The following is a 22,016-nucleotide window of genomic DNA, read 5'->3' on the forward strand; positions in this document are numbered from 1 at the left end:
TGGATCAAGGACTCTTGTTGAAACAAGGGCCCTCCAGTTCTGAGGCCCAGAGTGGGGAAGCTCTTCACTCTCTGAGCCTCAGTTTCTCCATCTGTAAAATGGAGAGAATTAAATACCCTGCAGAAGCCCCGAGAGCGTTAGCAATAATTGAAATAAAAGTCCCAGCATATGACAGGACTCCAACTAATTAGGGTAATTATTAGTCATAGACCAAAGGGCTTTACCGGAATTATTTCCCTGTTTCATAAATGACGAAAGGGAGGAACAGGGAGGACAGGTGGACAACCAGAGTCCACTTCCCTGGCTACTATGGGGCCTGCCTCCTCTCCCCTGGCTAGGCCCACGCTGAGACCACCTCTCTCCATCCTTCCCTCCTGTCTCTCTAATTCCCCAAGCTGAGCGCCCTCTCAGGAGGCTCTACAGGGCAGCTGGGGTAGAGGTCCAGGGCTGCACAAAACAGGGACCCATTGCCACCTGAGGAGGTGAGAGGTGGGGAAAGGGGCCCCATGGGCTTGGCCCCAAAGTCACAGTGAAACCTACCTGGGGGTCCACAGGGAGCCAGCTGGGTACATTTAGGGACCATGGAAGCTCACTCTCACCGTTCTGATAGGGATGCTGAGGACCTGAGGGAGACACACAGACTCTGGCATCTCCCCAGAGCAATGGGTGCTCCAGATCCCATGGCTGTGAGGCACCAGGTACCATCAGGTGGGTCCTGGCCCAGCCCACCTGCGGGCTAAGGCAGGGTGGGTGGAGGCTCTGGGTGGCTGTCAGCCCACCCTGCTTTTGGTCCCACCATATAGTCCACTGGCCTTGCCAGAGCTTAGTCCCAAATCTTGCCTCTTCGTTAGTGAAATAGGTCAAGCCTCTCCCACTTTCTTGGCCTCAGTGTGCCCATCTGTATACTGGGGACCACAGCCAAGTCTACCTCCTCATAGGCATGTTCTGAGGCCAGAGGTGAGCATGAGGCAGGTAGGCCTCAGCAGATGACCCATGCAGCCCCTTTCTGCTTCCCAGCCTGGGCTGGAAGGGTCTGCTGATTTCCACACTGATGGCTGTTTCACTGTGTCTATTGCGCACCCCCCCACACACCTGGCTCCACCACCATCGTGATCGCAAACGTTTATTAAGCACTTTCAATATCTAGACAACAGTTCTCCCCAATATTTTGTTCAACCAGTGCAGGGGTGCACAATCGGGTGGTGCCTCTGATCCCCAAATTTTGCATCAGATCAGCCTTTTAACCCCACTCTGGTTCTCCCGAACCCAGAAAATATTGAGCAACATTTCTCTTTGTTTCAGTGGGCTTAAGGCCTACCCCCACACAATTGCCGGGGTGAAATGAAAGCGTGTACTAAAGCCAGAACACACGGCCTGGGCACCGGAACACTTCAGCAGTCCTCGCTGTAGCTGTTCTTCCCCTTTCCCCCGCCAGGGGACAGAGGCTCGGGGAGGTGCAGAAGTGCCACAGGCAGTCAGTGGCAGAGCCAGTAGCTGTGTCCTTAACCACAGGGCTCTCTCCAGCTCCCCCTCCCTCCCTTCACAGTCTGGTCCTTTCCAAGAAAGGAAGGAAGGAAGAAAAAGAGAAAAGAAAGAAAGAAAGAAAGAAAGAAAGAAAGAAAGAAAGAGAAAGAAAGAGAGAAAGAAAGAAAGAAAGAAAGAGAAAAAGAGGAAAAAAAGAGCCACCCTGTAATTTGAGAAGCACACTTGTCCTTCTGCACATTCAGAAGCCTTCCAGAGAGGCTGCCCGAAGGAATTCTCTGGAGTAAGGGCCCCCAACACTGCCAGCAACAACCCCTTGACCATATTAATGTTGTTCTTCATGACCTTTTCTCACTAATTTGTGTGCGTGTGTGTGTGTAATAATACGTATGTATAAACTTACATACTTGAAATCGGGATGCAAGCAAGTCTACGTTTGACTAGCAGTGTTTTCTTTCTTTTTCTTTCCCATGGAACGATTGATGGCATTAGATATGGGGAAACACAATGTTCCTGCCCTCCTGGAGGGAGTCTTTAATCCTCTGGATTGTGAAACAGAGCCATCAGAACCACCTCCACTCACAGAAGGGGAAACTGAGGCTCCACAGAGGGACAGAAACGTCCCACCTTAAGTTCCAGGCCACTGGGCAGGAGGGCTTCACCAGACTGAGGGTGTGGAGGCCAGACTGGAAAAAATCATTAACTTCTAGAAGATAGTCCTCTGCTAGTAACTGGACTGGGGCTCCCATGAGACTTGGGAAGGAGGGAACACGAACCTCCTTGGGGATGGGGAGGTGGCTAACAGTGTCAGCTGAAGCCCAGTTCCTAGTCAAGAGAGTGCCTGCCTGTAGGGGGATAGGGGGTGGGGGTCAGTGGGTTTCCAGAGTGAGAGTCTAAGAGCCTAGGGGAAAGAAGTTGAGTCTTCTTAAGATCCAGGCTCAGGCAGCCCTGTGATGGTAGCTGGAAAACCCTCTTGCAAGCCGGCTCTGCCTGCAGGCAGATCACAGACAGTCCTGACCTCTCCCAGGCAGCCCCTAGGCAAATCAAGGTGGGGCAGGATAGCCATGGACTAGGCTCCAAGTCCTGGCAAGCTTTGAACCTGAGACTTGGATATTTCACAGATGGCAAGTGTGAGGCCCACAAAGAGGAAGAGACTTGCCAAGGGCCCCCAGTGAGGGGTGCCCAGGCCTTATTTTTTTCAGTGTGACAGCAGCAATAGCTCGCATGGATGGAGCACCCCCTGTATGCGACCTTACACACGTTTCTGTGAGGAGGCCACGACCTTTACAGATGAAATCGACAAGAGCCAGAGAGGTTTTAAGCAATGTCCCCTAGCTCACGGTAGATGGTGGAAAAAGGAAAACTGAGGCAGTGGAACTGCAGATTCCAAGCCCCTTCCACAACCAGTGAACTTCCTAGAAGGTTTTCCATGTCACATATGTCCTGCATCTGGCACACTTGGGGGATCCTCACCCCATCCCAGGCACCAGACTCTTGACGAATCAGACCTGCCCTTGTAAGCTCCCTGGCCTGTGGGGAGACATATGCAGGCACCCTGCTACCACCAATGCTTTTAGAGTGCACCCCTAGGGGTCACAGGCAGCCAGAGGAGGGCGCCCTGACGCAGGGTCGTTTTGACGCCATGCTCTCACTCCCAGGGGCAAAGGATGCTGGTGGGAGGAGTGGCCCCCAGGTCCTGAGATCTGTGGGCCCCAGTTTGGGTCCCTGCTGACCCAACTCTGTGCCAAGGTACGCCCAGACCTCCTGGCTTCTTCACGCTGCTGTGGACAATTTGAGCTGCTCTTAGCTGGGAGCCATTCAAGAGAAAGCCAGAGATCGGTGCACCAGTCCACTGGAAGAGGGAAAGGACACGTCTAGCCATAGAAAACGGGAAGGAAGAGGGTATCCACGTGTCCCACGTAAGGGAGTGGGAGCTGTCCAACTGTCTCTCGAAATGGTAAAAAGAAAAACAGAAAGAGAGGTGGCCCTAGGTCTGTTGGTCAGGGATGGGGTGGATGTAAATTAGCCATTGGTAGAAATTGGGAATGGGCTGGCCTGTTCTTCTGTGTGTCCTTCTCTGGCCCCTCAGGACGGGGTAGGAGAGGACTGTACATTTCTGGCAGGGAGAACGCTCTGTGGGTCCAGTGCCACAGGGACCGTGGGGTGCCAGAGAAGCATCTGTGTCCATCAGGGCAAGTAGGGCAGCAGGTTTATTCTGGCCGCGTAGATGGTGAGGAATTGTCCAGAACGTCTGCCCAGAAAGCGCAGTTCCTAGGAGGCGGCCCGTTGTGCCTGGACACGCGACCGAAGCTGGCACACATCTGTGGGCAGGGCCTGGCCGGGCAACTCCGCGGCGGGCAGAGTGCAGGCGCCAACTAGCGGTGGCTCCCGAAACTGCTCCCCGCCCGGCGGGCCCGGGCGACCGCAGGCTGGAGCCCCAAGCGTCCCTGGGTTCCCGCGCCCACACGCCCACACGCAGTGAGTACCCTCCCGAGGGCTGGAGCCACGCCGGATCCTGTGCCGGGTGCCGAGACCCACAGGAACCGCATTTTCAGGATGTCCGTTTGTGAACCCGCCGTAGGATGAGGGAGAAATCAGGCGGAGGGGCAAGTAAGGGCACGGGTGCAAACCGAAACCACTAGATGAATCGAATTTACAAACCCCTGATACAGCGGGTCCTGGCCCCACAGCCGCTCCAGGGCCACACGCGTCGCCCCCCCCTCCCTGGCCCTGGGCCGTACCTGGCCACAACTTGGTGGGCCTTTTGGCGGGAAGCTCCCAGAGGTCCGACGCGCCAAGGCCCCGGTACCTCGTTTTCTTCTGGTTCCGCCGCTACTGCCCCCCTCGTTCGGGAGAGTGCAAGGGCCTTGGCCCCAGAGATCTGCAACTCCGAGATGCAGGCTCTCTAAATAGATCCCGTAGGGTCCTTCGCTGTCCCCGCCTTCGAAATGGCCCTAGGGGCTGACGTGAGGCGACGACAGGGTCAGGGATCAGCTCTCCAGGTGGTCGAGGTTGCGCCGGAGCCTCTCCGCTCCGAAGCGCACGCGGGGCTTGAATTCGTTCCGCAACGACGAAATGGCGCGCATTGGGCCGGGGTCAGATCCCGGCCGCGATCTGGCGGCCACTTTCGGATTCTATCCTTCTTCGCTTCCGAAGCTTGGAATTTGTTGCACTGCACCTGTCAAGCGCCGAGAACAACGAATACTCAGCCCAGTCTCCAGACGGCGGAGACTCGGTACGCCTTCGTCGGTTCCCTACACTCGAGGGAGCACCTCTGGGGCGATAATCCAGAATGAATGGGGGCTTGATCTTTGCAGTTCCCCTCCCCGCTGTAGCTTGTCCTTAGGCCCGCTCGTTTGGCCTACGGGGCGGGAGAGGCCAGGGTTGCCTGCCGTGAAGCCCCGGGAATCGATGGGCCGCGCGGGCGGGAGGGAGGGCGGTCTGCGTCCCTCTGGCGCGGCCGGAGCACACCGCCCGGTAAGACGGAGGCGCGGGCCCTCGGGGGGCCGGTGCGCATCCACGCGGAGGAAGAAGATTGCCTCCTCTGGAAGCCGGGGCCCTTGGCTCGGCAGCCATGCCCTCGTTCTCCGCACGCTTGTCTTCCTGCCATGGACTCGCGTCCTCTTGCGCGATGCGAGACCGTGGCTATATGCGCGGGGCAAAAATCAGGGGGGAACACTCGCGTTTTCCAGGCCCCATCGTGTTTTTCAAAGATTCACGGGCCGCCACAACGAAGGACGACGAAGCGAGGCCTGCGCGGTCCTGAAAGTTGCTTTGGGGGGAGCGGATGGAACGGGGTTTGTCACCGCCAAGACAGATTCCAGCCCACCCCCCCACCCCCCCGCCAGGACACCCGTCTGTCCCTGGTCGACAACCCGGCCAACGAGGCCGGGCCCAAAGCCGCGCTGCGCTGGGAGCTTCAGAGGCGGCTGGTGGTCGTGGAATCTCGTGTGCGGTGGAAGCCCTTGGGCCGAAATAATTTGCGGGACTGCGGGGGACGCCGGGCGCGGGGTGAAAAACCTCTTGGGGGCGGCTCCCCGCTCGATGTCACCAGCCTTGGAGCCCCTACGTCCCGCAGCAGAGAGTACAGGCATCAGAGGCCGAAAGCAGCCGGAGCGGGGAAGGCCCAGATACCCGCAGCGGGGAAAGGGCGCGAGAAGGGAAGCTGCGGCCCCCGAGTCAGGGAGCCGCCGCCCAGGAGGCAGCTGCCCAGGAGCCCTCTGGAGGGCCCGGGCGTTTTAACCAAATATTTAGCATTGACCCCGGGGCCCCCGAACTTTCGAGGAGCTCTGGGCTAACGCGCCGGGCCCCCAGACCCGGGAGTCCTCCCCGGGGCGGGGCCTTCCGCCCCTCCCCGTTGGGCGGCCTTCGGCGGTCCCCGTTCCTCCCCCACGAGCGCGGCCGAGGTGCCGGCGATGGGGCTCCGATTGGCTGCGCAACGCGTCGCTCGGGCCGGCCCCGCCCCCGCGGGCCCCCGGTTACTAACCCCGCGCGGGCCGGCCCGGCGCCGCCACTCGATTCTCGAGGATTTGTTCTGGGGCTGCGGCCGCGTAGTCGGTGGGGCGGCCGCGAGAGCGGGCTGCGGGGGCGGGAGGCGGCGGCGGCGGCGGCGGCACAGTCCGCGCGGGCCCCGCGGCGGCCGAGGCAGACGTCCCGCCGCGAGGGGCGGCCGCAAGCCGGGCCGCTAGCCCAGGATGCGGGACTAGCGGGCAGGGCTGCGCGCGGCCGTCGGGGCTGCGAGGCCTCTCGCTGCGGGCGGGCCCCCGGCGGGGCGTCCCCGGGCGCCGCCCCCTGCGCCCTGAGGCCGCGGCCCGGCTGCTTCTGCTTTCCCGCTTCTCGCGGCAGCGGCGGCCGAGGAGGCGCCCGCGCCGGCCGCCCCCGGGGGAGCCGCGCCGCCGCCGCCCGCCCGGCGCCCTGACGGCCGCTGTTATGCGTATTCCTGTAGACCCGAGCACCAGCCGCCGCTTCACACCTCCCTCCACGGCCTTCCCCTGCGGCGGCGGCGGCGGCGGCGGCAGCGGCGGCGGCGGCAAGATGGGCGAGAACAGCGGCGCGCTGAGCGCGCAGGCGGCCGTGGGGCCGGGCGGGCGCGCCCGGCCGGAGGTGCGCTCGATGGTGGACGTGCTGGCGGACCACGCGGGCGAGCTCGTGCGCACCGACAGCCCCAACTTCCTCTGCTCCGTGCTGCCCTCGCACTGGCGCTGCAACAAGACGCTGCCCGTCGCGTTCAAGGTGAGTGCGGGGCCCGGGGCGGGCGGACGCCGGCCCTGGCGATCCGGGCGTCTCAGCGGCAGGACCCACCGTCCCCGGGACCCCGGCCGGGGAAGGCAGGGGAATGTGCCCCCTGCCTCACCGCGAGAGCCCAGCGGCCGGGCCCAGAGCGCTTTCGGTCTCCCTGCGCGCTCCGCCAGGGGACTTCGGCGTTCCCCCTCAGATGCACCCGGCATGGATGGCTTTTCGGGGCGGTGGGAGGGAGTTGCCCCCTCCACCTTCGGGGAGCCGGGCTGAAAGACGTTGATGAGGAAACGGGCGGATGGGGCTTCGCTCCTCCCCAGTCGGGATCCGTCCGACACAGCCTTGCGGGCAAAGGGGAAGAAGAGCCCCGGGACCAGGGCGAGGCCCCGGAGGTGGGGTGCGGAGGGTGGATAGGGCCTAACCTCCCCTGCCAGCACCCCTCCTCCTGCACCGCTTCAGAAACACTTCCTGCTCACACCCTCCACCTCTGGCTTCTGAAATTTTACACCGGGCGACTCTAGGGCTGAGAAGGGGGGCACCGAACCCTAAACGTTTGCGGCAGGAATCCCGAAAGTCGGGCACAAATGGGGGGGCGCTCCCACCCCAGGCAGCCCCCAGTCATTCAGAGGATCTTTTTCTCTTTGGTAGGGAGTAGGCGACTGTTTCATTTTCATTTTTTTAAGGGGGCAGCGAGATGAAACGAAAACGCCTTGGTTTTCCCCTAAACCTCTCACAGCTGCCGTGAGAAAGGGCAGGGCAGGAAGGGCCAGCGGCTGGGGGTGGCGGGTGCCCGAGGTGGCTGGAAACAGCGGCTTCTGGCAGCTGAGGCCGTCCTTGCTCCCATTAAGACGACTCCAAATTGGAAAAAAAAAAAAAAAAAAAAAAGGATGAGTGGCTCTTGGAGGTCTCTCGGGTGACATCTTAAAATGCCAGTGGGGAAAATCTCCCGGGGAGGAGGGGGAGGGGGAGGCCCGTGTGACTTTAATCCTCAGATCGGAGGTTTTACTGTCACTTGGAGCTTAAAAGGAATCTTTGAAATTAAAAGAAGACAGGATGTTGACAGGAAATCTGGCCTTTTTAATCAGACCCCAAACATTTTCTCCTTGAAATTTTTACCATCTGGATCCCTAGTCCCTGCACACGGTGGCCACGTTTAAATGGCTGTGACTACATTTGCAGCGTGATTCCTTTTCAAAAGGCATCTGCCTCTGCCCGCTGCTTGGGGTGAGGGGTGGGGGAGATCATATTAGGGGGGGCATCTCCTCCCCCATCGTGCAGTTCCCAGCAGGTGCATTCTCCTATTGAAAGCCCCTCTCTCACTTTAAAGGGGTTTTCTGTACAGCCCCTCTTAAAACACCGGTTTGTTTTGCATTTTGCATTTTCCCTGCATAACGAATTCAGTCTCTGCAGAGGCTGGCAGACTGGGCCCGGGCCACATTTCAGGGCCGAATTTTATACCCCAAACGGCTCTAGCTTTAATTCAGCATGGGGAGCCGTCCTGTTATTATTGTTGTTGATATTATTTTTACTTAGGGACGTGGTTGCTAGGAGCACGTTGATTCCTCTTTTGCTCAGGCCCAAGGAAAGAGGGGAACTGCACCCCACGCCATAGTGATCGAGCTCATTCACAGCTCTCACGCAGATTTCATTGCAAGGATAATTTCTTAGGACATGACTTAACCAGTTGAGCTAGGATTTGGGTGTGGAAGGCGGAGATTTCGGCTTCTTGTTTTTGTTTTTTTGGGGGGAAAGTGTCCGTTGGGGTTTAGCCTTTTCTCCGCTCTGCCTTTGAGAAATCCTGCAGTGCGCCTGGGACCTAGGGGAGCTGCCTGGCCCCTCCCCGCCTCTCCCTGGCCTCCCCTACCTTTCTAAGCTGTCCCCCTGCCCCTGTACCTTCAGGTGGTGGCGCTAGGGGACGTGCCGGATGGAACAGTGGTGACCGTGATGGCTGGCAATGATGAGAATTACTCTGCGGAGTTGCGTAATGCCTCGGCGGTCATGAAGAACCAGGTGGCCAGGTTCAACGACCTTCGCTTCGTGGGCCGCAGTGGGCGAGGTGAGCTGCAGGGAGTCTGCGCACCCTGACACCAGCAATGGCAGAGGTCTAGGAAGGAAGCTGAGAGCAAGCCCAAATGGGAGCCCCAAAAACAAGTGCCCAGGCCCGGCTTGGTCTCAGACAGTGGTTTGGAGCACCATGGGAGTGTCAGAAAACCCTTTGAGGATGTGGGTCTTTGGCCAGAAAAAAGACAATTGGCTTCCAGCTTCTGGGGTTTACTAACTCTTGAAGCTGTCCGTGTCACCCCTCTTTCCCGGTGGTTAAGTGTTCTGGCCTCATAAAAGACACTAGGAAGAGATCATGGATTAAGGAGCTCAAAAGGGAACCTCATAGGTCTTCTGTGGCAAGTGAGCTTAGCAGCGGGCTTAGGCGAATGGCTGGTCTGCGGGGGCCCAGGCACCCCAGCCACTCTCCCCACGGGGCTGGGATCTCCCCAAGCTTCAAGCTTTGAGCCAGCCGAGGCTGCCTCTCCACAGCTGTGGTCTCCCCAAGCCGCAGTTTCCTCAGCCCTGTGAGCCTTAAGGTGGTTTAGGAGAGACACGAATGCAATGCGGGGAAAGCAAGGCAGGAAAGCCTGCAGGCTGCCATCCCCACCCCCCACTCCCCCACCCCCTCCCAGAATCGGAGCCGAAGCCCGCCTACCCCCCTGCCTGTGTGATTGGCCTCTGGCAATAGGAAGGAAGGCAGGACCAGCCCGCCTGCTGTGGCTCCCGCCCCAGGGCTCTCGGGTGGGAGGCTGCTGGGACCCGAAACCCATCATCACTTCTGGGTGGAGAAGCCCTAGAAACCCTGCCCCAGCGAAATGGAGGCTCAAGGACTCGCTGGCCCTTTAAGACCAGCCTGCTGAAAAGCCGTGAGTGCCCAGTCGCAGGACCCAGCCTGCCCCTCCAGTTGGGTTAAGAAAGTACACTAGGCTCCCTCTGCCCCCAGTCTCCACAGAGGCTGAGGCAGAATTGTACTTTTCATCACCAATAAACAAGACCTTCTCAAGGTTTTCGTTTGCTCCCAGCCAACAGCCCTGCTCAGCAATGGGCATCTGGGCACCATTTTTTCCTCTCCAGCCATTCAATGTATACATACAAATGTCAAACATATTTTGACTTTTCAGCATTAATTAAAACCAGGGCATTATTTGCATGTAATAACTGTTTACTTGTTACTTTTTATGAAACTGAAATAGTTTACATTCTTTCAAACATTTCCTGTTCCTGTTGGCTCCCTTCCCCACGCACAGATTTCTTTCAAACGTTGCCCTTAACTGGTTGCAGGTTGATGGATGGAAAATGTTTGCTTTTATGAATTAAGCTTTCATTGCTGCTCCTAATTAGTCTCCAAGCCCCTTTTGTCATCCCCAATCTCTCCCGCCTTTTGCAACTTAATCCCAGCTGCAACCCTGAGTGGAGAGTCACTGGCCACCGGTTGGTGGCTGGCAGGGATGCAGCTTGACTTTGGGGCGGTGGCCAGGTGTGCAGGCCAGGTGGCGTGAGGATATGGATGGGGCGGGGGGAGTAGGGAGGCCCGCCCGCCATAGCTGCAGTCCCTAAAGGAGCAGGCAGAAGGGGACGTCCATCCCGGGAGCCCAGCAAGGCATCAGGAACGTGGCACCTTACTCCGTGTCCTGGGAGGTGAGATCGAGAAAGAGAAGACACGATGATCCCGAGTGACCAAGGGCATGGCTGGCTGGCTGGCTGGCCTTTTTGCTGCGTAAAGTGATTTCTTCGTGGCATTTATGCCCACGGACCTGCACTCACCCTGCAGGACTTTGGGGGAGAGAAGTAGGTTTGCAAATCCCCCTTTAGCTGGTGCGCTTGAAGCAGGTGAGGCTGAGTCTGGGGTTGTGGCTTTGGAGGACGCAGGAGGCCGAGTTTATAAATCATTCTCACAGCCCTTCTCCCATCAGTCTCCCTAGTCCTGGGCGGGGGCAGGAAGGGGCCTGAACGGGAGTTCCAATACCTGGGGACTTGACCAGACTTTCAGACCTCAGACTCTCATGGTATTGAACAACCTGGACTCGACAACCAGCCCACCTGGTTTCAGTCCTAACTCCGCTGGTGACTTGCTGGATGACATGGGGCAAATGGTTTAACCTCTCTGTGCCTCAGTTTCCCCAGCTGTATAAGGGGGCAATAAGGACCCCTCTCTCCCGAGGTTTTATAAGGATTAAGGAAATTGGCCCCAGTGTATCACTTGGCACGTATTGAGAGTTGGACACGGGTTACAGATTTTGTTACATCGAATGCCTGTGACTGAAGATCTTTGAAGTCCCTTTGAGTGGTATAGTCACTGATTCTGTGATTATGGTGCGGTTTGGGCGGGGGCGGGGGAAACCCAGAAGGTGTGAATTGTGGAGTGGGAGAAGTGGAGGCGGCTGGCAGTGAGAAGGAGGGCACAGGGGTCCTGTGGCCCGCAGCAGCCTGTCCGCTGTGCCCCTGCTGCCCATTGGGAAATTCCCACCGAGAGGACAAGTCAGTGATTGACACGGACAGTGGGGCACTTCGAGAGTTGAGACAGGTTGGAGTTTGGGACCCGGAGCCATTCCCTGGTCCTCCGACTTCTGCCAAGATCAAGAAGCCAGACGGAAACTTCTGTTTGTTTCCTTGCCTTTTATTCCTTGATGCTGTCTTAATTCCAGGAAGATAGGTTTCCATGGAAGACATAGGCACCACCACCACACAGCCCTCATGATAAGCCTGAAGGTGGGAAAGACACAAGGGAGGGAAAGAAACCAAGTCACTGATGAGTCCTGCAGTGATTAGGGCCGAGGTTCCCACCCTTCTTACAATAAATACTATATAACGCACTTTTCATTGTCCTACAATGAAATGTGTAACTAATGGAACCTACTTGCTTATGTGCAGTTTCAAAATCCATAGAAGTCCATACCTTTCATGGAGAAAAAAAAGAAAGTGATTTATGATAAAATATCCACCTGAATATATAAATGTGGGGTGAGACCGCCCTGTGGTGAGTGGGAGCTTGGCTGTCTGGCAGAAGCCCTGGCAGCGCCGCTGCAGACCACCAGCCCCGGCGTGCGGGACTCAGGAGTCCACTGCCGTCGACGACATGGTTTTCTGAAGGGGCGAACAGTGCTTGGGAAAGTTCTGAACAAAATTTCAGGAAAAAACAAAAAAAAACAAACTGTCTTCCATCCTGGAAAATTCAACAGATACTAAAAGTGTGCAAAAAACTTGGCTTTATGTTATGTAAAACTGAGTTAGGCTCATGGCTCAGAGAATCTTTGTAACAAATGTTTCACACACAGGAGGAATGACTGCTTGGGTGCCCTGTACCCAGCTGGACCGATGCCTCCTCCGCTCCTCTCCACCCCACCCTCCACACCCCCTCCAGCGCCCTGGAGGACCACATGCCACAAATTCCCAAAATGTCCTCTAGGAGGCAGCCTAGGTGAAAATGAAAACAGCGGCAGCTCCTGAACAGTCATTAGCTGTTTGAAAAGAAATCCTAGTAGGTACAGAGAGATTTGAGGAGAGATGTGTGGATGCAGCTTATAGGTTTCTTGACCAATGTCGAGAAAACCCAGAGGTCCCTAAGACATGTTCCTGCTATCCATGAGGCTCCCATGATGGGGTTTTATGACATGAGAACCCGGGCTGAGGGGGACAGGGACTGGCCCAGAGCCACACTGCCAGACCCGGTTGTACGTGCTGATTGGCCCAAGGGCCCACGAGATTGTCTAGAGTCACCCAGGTCCCCGAGGGGTAGCTGTTTCCAGACTGGGACTTCTCCCCTCTGGCCAGGGCCAGTCCCTGGAGTGCCTTGGTTAGCAGTTCCTGGATTTCTAGCTGATGGCAGGTCTGCCTGAGGTTCCTGCACAAAGTCCTCTACCTTCTCCGTCATCGAAGCTTCCTGCCCTGAGACGGGGTGAGGTGGGAGGATGCATTCACCAGCAGGCAGAGAGAGAGAAGTGAGGGGCTCTCAGGGAGACAGTTTCCCCCCAACTCGTTCTGGGGACCCCTGCTTCCCATGGAACCTGATACACACCCCTCCCTTCCACTCTTGTTCCCAGGTCCCAGCCCCTGCCTTTTGTCCTCCTCCCTCCCTCCTCTCTTTGGGCACCTGGGAGGGGTAGTGCCAGGCCTGGAAAGCAGGAGGAAGCTGTGCAGGAGGGCTCATGACCTCAGGGGTAGTTTGTGGTTTGCTGCCTGGTGAGAGTGGAGGCCTCTTACTGCCCAGGAGCAGGTCCTTACTATGGGGTTGGGGCGGGGGGGGTGGGCAGACTCCAGCACATTCTAACCTTTCTGGCCTTGCCTAGATACTGTTGACCTAGATGACTCATTGCCCCTCTGTGAGTCTCAGTGTTCTCATCTGTAAAATGGAAACGGTTGTCTCTCCCTTAATGCTTTTAACAAACAGTTCTTGAGCACCTACTATATGTCAGATGCTGTCCTAGGGGCTAGGACACAGCAGTGAACAAGACAGAAGTTCTGGTGCCCAGGGAGTTTACCACCTAGTAGAGGGAGACAGAAAATAAGTAGAGGAATTGCCAAAAATAATAAGCATGATGGGGGAAGTTTGAGCAAGTAGGGAGGGAGCAGAAGGGTCTCTGATGTTTCACATTGAGCTTCTTAACCTTTTTTTTTTACCCCATGGGTCAACTTGACAGTTTCAGAATAATGTGTTTTAAAGAATAAAATGAAATACAAAGGATTACAATGGAAACCAATTATAATAAAACACAGTTAGCAAAATGTCTAAAAAAATTGGGATAAATGTGCTCTTTTATTAGTGTATTAAATAATAAGATGTGGCAATGGGTCTGATGACGACCATGATTTTGAAGTTGTGACGAGCATAAAAGATATTTAGAGAAATTTGCAATGTCTGTAATGTGATATGTAAATATCTGTGACGTCTGTTGGTGACAAGGTCACAGGGACTTCTGTAATACCTCTGTGGTTTGTTGCCCATGGCCATACTTGAAGGAGATACTAAATTGCAGCCAGAGGTTAGAGACAATACAGTCGTCTCTTTTTTTTTTCTTGTCCCTGTTCACAGGGCCCACTTAATCCTAAGAAGGAGCCCCAGATGCCAAGTTTAAAATGCCTGCTTTAGATAAAGTGGCCAGGGAGGGCTTCACTGAAGAGGTGACTTTCCAGTAGAGACCCGAGGGAAATGAGGGAGGCACAGGAGCACTTAAGTAATTGGGGCCCATCTGGCTTGGCACCCTGCAGTGTCTACGCACTGATGGGGAGGAAGAAGTCCAGGAGAAAAATGACCAAAGAGGGAGGGAAGGCAGATCCCAGGAAGGGGAGGTGGTCCCTGCCTAGCATTTCCCTAAACCTTATACACTTTTGGTTTCCAGAAACCATGGGAAGTGCCCCTGTAGTCTGAGAGTGAGGGGTTCGATCTCCTCTGATCCAGGACTCCAGGGGCAGGGGCTGTACATTTCCATCCCTGCCTTCAGTGGGCTGGCTCAGGAAGATTCTTCCAGAAAGGCCCCACTCTGGCCCAGTTTGAGTCACGCCTCAATTTAAGCCACCCCGTTTATACCAGTTCTTCGGTGTCTCAGAAGAACCCCTGGGGTTCTGTGGTGCAGCCCTGGAAGCCTGGCTGGTTTACTTTCGTTCTGGATTTTCCTGTTTCTGGGGCTCGAGTTTTCACATGATCACCGGATCCAGCCTGGCAAGGAGAACCACAAGCTATCCTTCCCTGCCCTGAGTTTTCATCTCCCGCTGGTAAAGGGGGGTAGCAAGACTGCCTGCCCGCCTTGGAGAGTCGCCAGAGTACAGGGACTGGACTCCTGTGCTGTCCCTACGCGGGTAGCCTCCCTCAGTTGCCCACCCTCGGCCAGCCCTGCTGGACACAGGTGCACCGGGCCACAGGCCCCTGCCCTTAGGGAGTCCCTGATTGATAACTGAGGTCCAGAGATAGGGATGCTCAGAGGCAAAGAAGGAGGAGGCCAAGCTTAGAGGAGATGGGCGGAGCTCCCACCCCTCACCCCAGCTTCCCCAATCTCATACAGAGTGAGGTACTTGATGCTGATAGAGAAGACGGCAGGAGAGAGGGACGACTCCTCCTTCGGTGAAGGTGATGGGAGAATTGGGTTGCCCTTATCTTTACCTTCTACCAAACCCCCCAGTTAAACCCCCAGAAGAATCAAGGAATTAAAGGTGGAAGGCAGCGAGAACGCTGTTTACTGAAGGTCAACCTTTATCGGCTTGTTACAGTTCAGGTGGGGAACGCTGCCCGAACAGGAAATACTAGGAGAAATCACCAAAAGGGGAAAGAGCTGAAAATGCCATACAGCTCGGTGTCCGAAGGCAGAACGTGAAGGCCGCTGAGCTGCGAAGCTGGTTGCTAACCGGTTAACGCAGGCTGATTTCTAAACCGCACTAGAACATGAAGGAGGAAAAAAATAAATAAATAAATAATAAATAAATAAACCGTGAATGAGGAAAGCATGAAGGAACCTGAAGTGATCATGTGTGTTGGGTTTGGGACGGACCATAAGCAGATAAAAAGTTTCAGTCTCCCTAAGCATGGCAGAGAGGCCGACTGAAGTCAGGAGTGTGATAGGCGGCTGTGCTGCCGCACTCGGGGGGTGGGGGGGGCTCGCTGCGGTCACAGTCACGGTGACTCTCGGGGCTCTGTCCGCTCACTGAAGAGATCAATGTCCCTGAATGCATCCCAGCCCTCTGATGCAACGAAATCACTCACCACTGCTTGGAATCTATTCTAAGGAAATAAGCAGAGATGGAGACAAAGATTTTTGTAAACAAAAGGTCATTTTCGTTTTATTTTAAATGGTAAAAAAAAAATATTATTTTAAAAGTTTTTCCTCTCAGGAATTTTGAATGGAGACTTTGGAGCCAAATGTCTATCTAAAAATAGAACAGAGCTCTGGAAATAACAGTTGCGTCTACAAATGAAATGCCGGCAGCTCCCCAGTCAGCCCTCTCTCAGCCCCCAACCTCCCCACCCAGGAGTCAGCCAGGAGGAGGCTGCAGGGCCCGTGGCACCAGGGAGAAAAGAGGCAGATAAAGAAAAGACGAGGCTTCTGTGGGTTGAAGTATTTTGCAGCATTAAAATGAAGTTTATGAAGGGTTTTTAATGACACCAGAAAGTGCTTACGATGTGAGGTTAAATGAAGAAAAACACAACCAGGGTATAAATATACGTATTTTGGAATCCTTGCCACTCTGTAAACATACATACCCACCCAAAAGGGACTAGAGCCAAAAACACCCAAATGTTAACAGTGTTTATCTCTGGGTTAGTGGAACTGTAGGTGATTTTTCTGTTGCCCCCCCCCCCAGTTTTTTATAAAGTCATAATTACTTTCAGGGAAAAAAATAGTATTTTTTTTAAAAGATTTTATTTATTTGTTGGAAAGCAAGAAAGCATGAGTGGGAGTTGGGGGAGAGACGGAGGGAGAGGGAGAAGCAGATTCCCTGCTGAGCAGGGAGCCTAACCAAGGACCTCAGGATCATGGTCTGAGCCGAAGGCAGATTTTTAACAGACTGAGCCACCCAGGTGCCCCCCAAATCTGTATTTTTATGCATATTTTTATAAATATACTTCGGTGCTCCCCACTCCAAAATCATGAGGGTCTCCAGGTAGAAGGAATGGCACAAAGGCAGGGAAGCAGGGAGGAAATAGCAGGGTGCCCAGAGCATGGGGTGGGGGAGGATGATGCCAGACCTCTAAGGCCTTGAATGCCAAGGCCAACAGCTAGACCTTCACCTAGAGTCCCATCTGCCTCCAGGTTCAAAGAAGAGAGATCTGCCCTTTCTGAAAGGGAGAACAGAGTATTGTTAATCGCTCCAGGTGCCAACCTTCTGCTTTTATTCTCCACTCCTCCCAGGGAAGAGTTTCACACTGACCATCACCGTGTTCACCAACCCCACCCAAGTGGCCACCTACCACCGAGCCATCAAGGTGACCGTGGATGGACCCCGAGAACCCAGACGTAAGTGCCAAAGTCACTGAGCCCCCTGGGTGGGGGAGAAGAGCCCAGTGGGAGTGGGAGTTGGGGGGGGGCGCGGGGAGAGCAGCAGCCAAGGTCAGATAGATGGCCCTGGATGCCTGGAGAATTCTTGTGTGGGATTGCAGTCCTGAGCTCCACATCCCAAAACACACCAGCAACACCTGACCCTCTGTGCTTAGCCCTGGGCTCCTGGAGGCCAGCAAGGGTGCTGGGAGGGTGAAAAGCAGAATTAGCCTGATGCCCTTCCCTGGGGAACGCCTGCCCGTGGAAGGGTGGGCAGACGGGCGGCTAAGGGAGTATGGACTTGCAGTTTGCGTCTCTTGAGGAAAGGGTTCAGGGAAGGAACAGGCTTCAGATAGGGTATTTGTGAGGGAGGGGAGGGGGGCCAGGCCAGGTTTGCGCCACTCCACTCCAGCTTCCTCTGCCAGCGGCTGAGGGAGAAAGCCATCAAAAACAGGAGCTGGTCTGGCTGCGAGGCCGGATCCCCTCCTTGGAAACTTTTTCTGGATCTGTTACGTGACTTAAGTCACACAGAGCCCAGGCACTCTGACCCCAAAACCCACACTCAGGAATGCAAATCGATTCTGCAAATATTTATTGAGCACCTACTGTGTGCAGGGAGTCCTGATGTGTGTGTTTTAGCATCAGAGAGAGTTGTGTTTCATTGCTTCTGCCTGCTGAAGGACCTGGAGTTTGCAGATTTAGATTAGGGAAATTGGAGGGTGGGGCGGTTGCCGCAGAGTGGGTCAGAGGCTTGCGTTCCATGAGTGAACGAATGAATGAATGAATGAATGAATGAAACTGAGAACCAGCTGGCCCTCTCTGGACTGGCTGCTTTCCGACCAGCGTCCTGACCAGCCTGTTTGCCTGGACCGCCCCCGAATTTGCAACGTGCTCAGTGTGGGGTATGGAGAGCGGCCCTGACTTTCTCTTTGTGATAGTGGCCCTTTGCAGTTCAGAAAACCCTCTCGCATTCATTATCTCGTGGGATCCTTGTGAGAGCAGAGCCAAACGGTCACCCCAGTTCCAGTGAGGAGAGAATCTAGGCCAGGGGATGTTGAGAACCTGCCAGGGCCTCCCACGGTCTGCTGAGAGGTGCCGTGTCTCTCCAGAGACAGTCTTGGATTTCCATTCTAAGCTGGGTGGACTTTGGGGCACCCAGCTTAGGGTGGGTGGACTTGGGGCAGGGAGGACTTGAATGGACTTGGGGCAGGGAGACAGGATGGGGACCTGAGCAGGAAGCTCTGAACAGGGGTGTGGCTATGCCAGGGTGTCATCAGTGAGGGCCACCCAGGCCTGTGGGCTGGCCCCTTCCTTCTTGGGAATCAGGCTGGCTTGGCTCCCCATCTATCCAATTCCTGGTCCCACTCCAGGGTCTGGCCACCTAGGAAGGGCATAATGCTGGGCCTAGTGGCCGGGGATGACTCCCTGTAGGCTCTCAGGGCACACCCTCCAGCCTCCCTGAGCTCCTGGCCATGAGGTTCACAGGCTGGTGTCTGCTCCAGCCACATTCCTGTTGGGATTGGACTTGGGTGGGTCCATGCCCCTGGCCTTGGGCTCCATAGCCCTGGACAAGCCATGTCTTCTTTTTGGCCTTCTTTTTGTTATCTGTGAACTGGGTCAGTGATCCCAAGAGTTTCAGGTGGTGATGATTGGGAAGCCCTTGTGAGCTATAGGCCTCCATGGCGCAGAGAACAAGTTCTGAGTCAGCCGGCCCGGCTGAAGACCCCGGGCAAGTTGCTAGCATCTCTGGGCCTCCGCCCCTCCTCCCAGAAGTGGGGTGATACCCCCCACGCTGCGGGCCTAGAGATCAGTGACAGCATGTGGCTAGCATCTGGCTGTGGCAGAGGGAGGATCCGGGTGAGTCACTGGATCTACGGTGTCCTGTTATCCCCAGTACCTGACCGCTGCCATGCTTTTCCACCACCACCACCACCATTCGGGGACGGTGACCCTCCCTGTGTCAGCAGCAGCGTGGCTGCTGAGAAACCTAAGCCGTGGCCTTAGAGGGGTAATGGAGGTGACATGCCACTCTGTCTCCAGGGGCAGAATCGGGGCGGACGGGAGCCACGGTTGGGCTCTGTGTGTTGTTGCCGCCCTTAGCAGCCGGTCCATGGAGTCCTGTGAGCTGGGGGTCCTGGAGCTTGCTAGGAACGTTCCCTCGGGGCCCAGCAATGCCTGGAACCCCTCAGGGCCTCCACGTCCAGCCCTGCTCGGCCCAGAGCTGCCCACCCTCCCCCTGGAGGCCCCTGGATGAGGAGAGAGGTTCAGCTCTGCCTTTGGGAGCCCCCAGTTCGAATCCTCTGCCTGCTCTTCTCTCCCGGGGTCCCCCAGACCTGAGACAGCCCTTCTGGGCAGTGAGTTGAGGAGGGAAGGGGTGACACAAGACAAAGCAGCAGAGGCCAGAGGGAGCTGAGGCAGCAAGAGGAAGGAAAGGAAGCTGGGCCAGAAGATAGCCTGGAGCCGGAGGCTAGGCTGGCTCTGCGAGCTGAGGTGGGGGGCGCCCCTCTCGGCCTGGGCATAGGCCAGACCCATGGGTTTAAAGAGACTTGTTCAAACAAAATCTTAGCAGAAGCTGATTTCTAGAAAAGAGCCACCATGGGAGGGGGCAGTTCTCCAGGCCACCCGTCCTGAGGCCCTGTGTTTCTCCTGCCCCTCACTGCCCACCCAGGCCCGCGGGTCAGGTCTCACCAGCACCCTGGCTTCTAACCCTGACCTGACCTTTAGTGTGTGACCTTGGACAAATCTTCTTCCTTTCTGGGCCTCTCTTTCCCCATCTATACGAGGTAAGAGACCAGCTCAACACTGCTGGTCGCCAGACGTTCCCCATGCACCAGGCCTGGTGCAAAGTCCCTGCTAATGGGTCCTCAGTCACCCCAGGAGGGGACAGGGCAGGATACAGAGCCCCTTGCCCAAGGGTGAGCTTCAGTGCCCCCCCGCCGCCAGGGGCTCCAGTCTTGGACTCAGGGAATTGAGGGCCCCTTGGAAGGGCCTTCCCACCTCCCTGTGCTCATCTGTAAAATGGGGATGATAGTAGCTATTAACGTCTGCTCTGGGGAGGTGTCCTGGGCATGAAAGGAGCTTGCAGCTGCCCAGCCCCGCAGGAAGTACCCAAACCCTCATGGATGATCACAGGATTTCCTTTCTGGGCTTTTCTCCTACTTGGTGACTCCCAACCCCATGTGAGGGCTGAGCCTTCTGTGGTATGGGGAGGGGTGGGAGTAGGGGCTGGTCCTGGGAGCCAAGGAGTGGGAGTCTACCTATCCCTGAGGCCCAGCTGTGGGTTCCGTGGCTGGGTCGTTCCCCTCTGGTGCCCTGCAGAGCATGCCCGATCTGCAGCCAGGTGGCTGGCTGGGTTTGAAGGCTGGCTTGGTGGCTTCCTGCCTGTGTGGCCTTGGTTTCTGAGGTTCTCAGTGCTGGTGTCCCTCACAGTCACCAGGGGCTGGTTAAAAAAGCAGGTGGCTGAGCAGGATCCAGGATTCAGGCAGGAGGCAGCTCAGGGCCTGGCACTTCTGGCAAGGCCCGTGGTTTAAGAACCACTCCCCCCATCTTCCAGGCTTAGCAGGTGCTGGTACCTGAAAGGGTAGGACCCAAGTTCTTAATCCTGCCTGAGGCAGAGGCGGGTGGTTCAGGCACCTTGCCTGTGGGCCCTTTCTTCCCAAAAATGTACATGGAATGATTTCAACAAATATTTTCCTGGGCACCTTTCATGTGTCTGGCACTGTTCTAGAAGCTGGGGATGCCACAGTGAACCCAGTAGGCAGGCTCCGTCCCTCTTGGGTCTTAGACACTGGAGGTAGGGAAAGATGGTGAACAGTACTCTAGTCACCGTGGCCCACAGGGCCCCACCTGCTCTGTGCCCATTCCTCCCAGCCATCCTCCCTGCCATCCTCCTCCTCTCTTACCCCACTCTGGCTGCCCCAGCCTCCTGGCTGGTCTTCCAACTGGGCAGCCACATCCCTGCCTCAGGGCCTTTGCACTGCTCTTCTCTCTCCCTGGAGCACTCCTCCCCAGACGCCCCTGGACGCATGGCTTGCTCTTTCCCACCCTGAATGAAGACTTTACTCTAACTTCTCAGTGAGCCCTCCCCTGACACGTTGTTTCAAATCATACACACCCCCGCCCGTACTTACCAGCCTCGATTTAACTTAGAGCCCCGTTTACCTTCCAAGATGCTATAGAGTTCACTCATTCTGTTTCTTTCTTATCTCCCCTGACCAGTGTATATGCTCCACGGGGCAGAGTTTCTTTCCTCTGCTTTGCCAGGTACTGACCTAGACCCCAAAATACAGACGTGAGCTCTTAGGAGGTACTCAGTAACTCTTTGTTGAATAAATGAAATAAACAAATGATTAAATGACTTAATTTCAGGTAGTGAGAGATCTTAGGAAGAAAAACAGAGCTGGGGGGAGCGGTGGAGAGGGCAGGGATGGGACGTGGGCAGGGAGCGGAGGTGACATTGGACCAGAGAGGTCTGAAGGAAGTAAGCCCAGAGCCAGTGGTTGCTGGGGGCCCTAGACAGCATGGGCAGGGGAAGTGACCCTAACTAAGCCTGTCTCTGGGCCTTTGAGGGTCCTGAAGTTGCCACAGTTTTGTTCTCAGCTCCAGGTGTGGGGAGGCAGAGGGACACCCAAGTCGTGGAGAGGCAGCAGTTTCTGGCCCCGGCTCCCAGGATCCCCTAGATCCTCAGGGGAGTGCACCCAGCAGGAGGGAAGGGGTTAACCTCAGACCTCCCGGCTTCCCCTAATCAACCCCAGGCCTGCTGGAAGCCCCACTTGCAGCCCTGGGAGGGAGCCGCTTGCCGCCCTGCCCGCTGGCCCCCCGCCAGCCCATTTCCCTGCCCAGCCACCGACCAGCTTTCATCTGCTCACAGGGGGCCGATTCAAGGCAGACCACCCGGGGCCCAGCACCCGCCCGCGATTCCGCGCGCGGTTGTTAAGAGTCGGGTGTAAATCTCCTGACAGGCCACAGAGCGGGCCTTGGGCCCGGGTGCCCCACCCCGCGGCTGAGCGGACAGTGGCTGCTGTGTCTGGGTTGTGACCGCACCAGGGCTGGGCCAGGCAGCCGAGGAGGCAGCCGAGTGTCTTCAGATGGGTGAAGGCCCCGTCACTGGGGCCCACATTGTTCCCGGCAGCCCATCCTGTTCCCGAGCCCTGCCCAACTCTGGTTCTCCCTGTTGCCTGCCCCCTTTGCCTCCTGTCCCTTTCCCACCCAGTGGAGGCAGAATGGCGAGCTGGCCTCCTGCCAGTGGAGCCTCACCGCCAGTCAACATAGCACTCCTCTCCTGGAGGTCTT

At 56.3% G+C, this 22,016-nt stretch overlaps 1 protein-coding gene across 1 annotated transcript in view; it reads left to right on the top strand.

Annotated features, from left to right (window-relative positions):
- RUNX3 (RUNX family transcription factor 3) overlaps nt 1-22,016 on the top strand; it is a 57,068-nt gene that overhangs the window by 24,133 nt on the left and 10,919 nt on the right. The window contains exons 2-4 of the mRNA XM_080802722.1: nt 6,428-6,714; nt 8,617-8,773; nt 16,599-16,703. Coding sequence (XP_080658848.1) covers nt 6,428-6,714; nt 8,617-8,773; nt 16,599-16,703 — 549 coding nt within the window. The remainder of the gene's footprint in view (nt 1-6,427; nt 6,715-8,616; nt 8,774-16,598; nt 16,704-22,016) is intronic.

Source organism: Martes martes (genome assembly GCF_963455335.1).
Source record: "Martes martes genome assembly, chromosome: 4".
NCBI lineage: Eukaryota > Metazoa > Chordata > Mammalia > Carnivora > Mustelidae > Martes > Martes martes.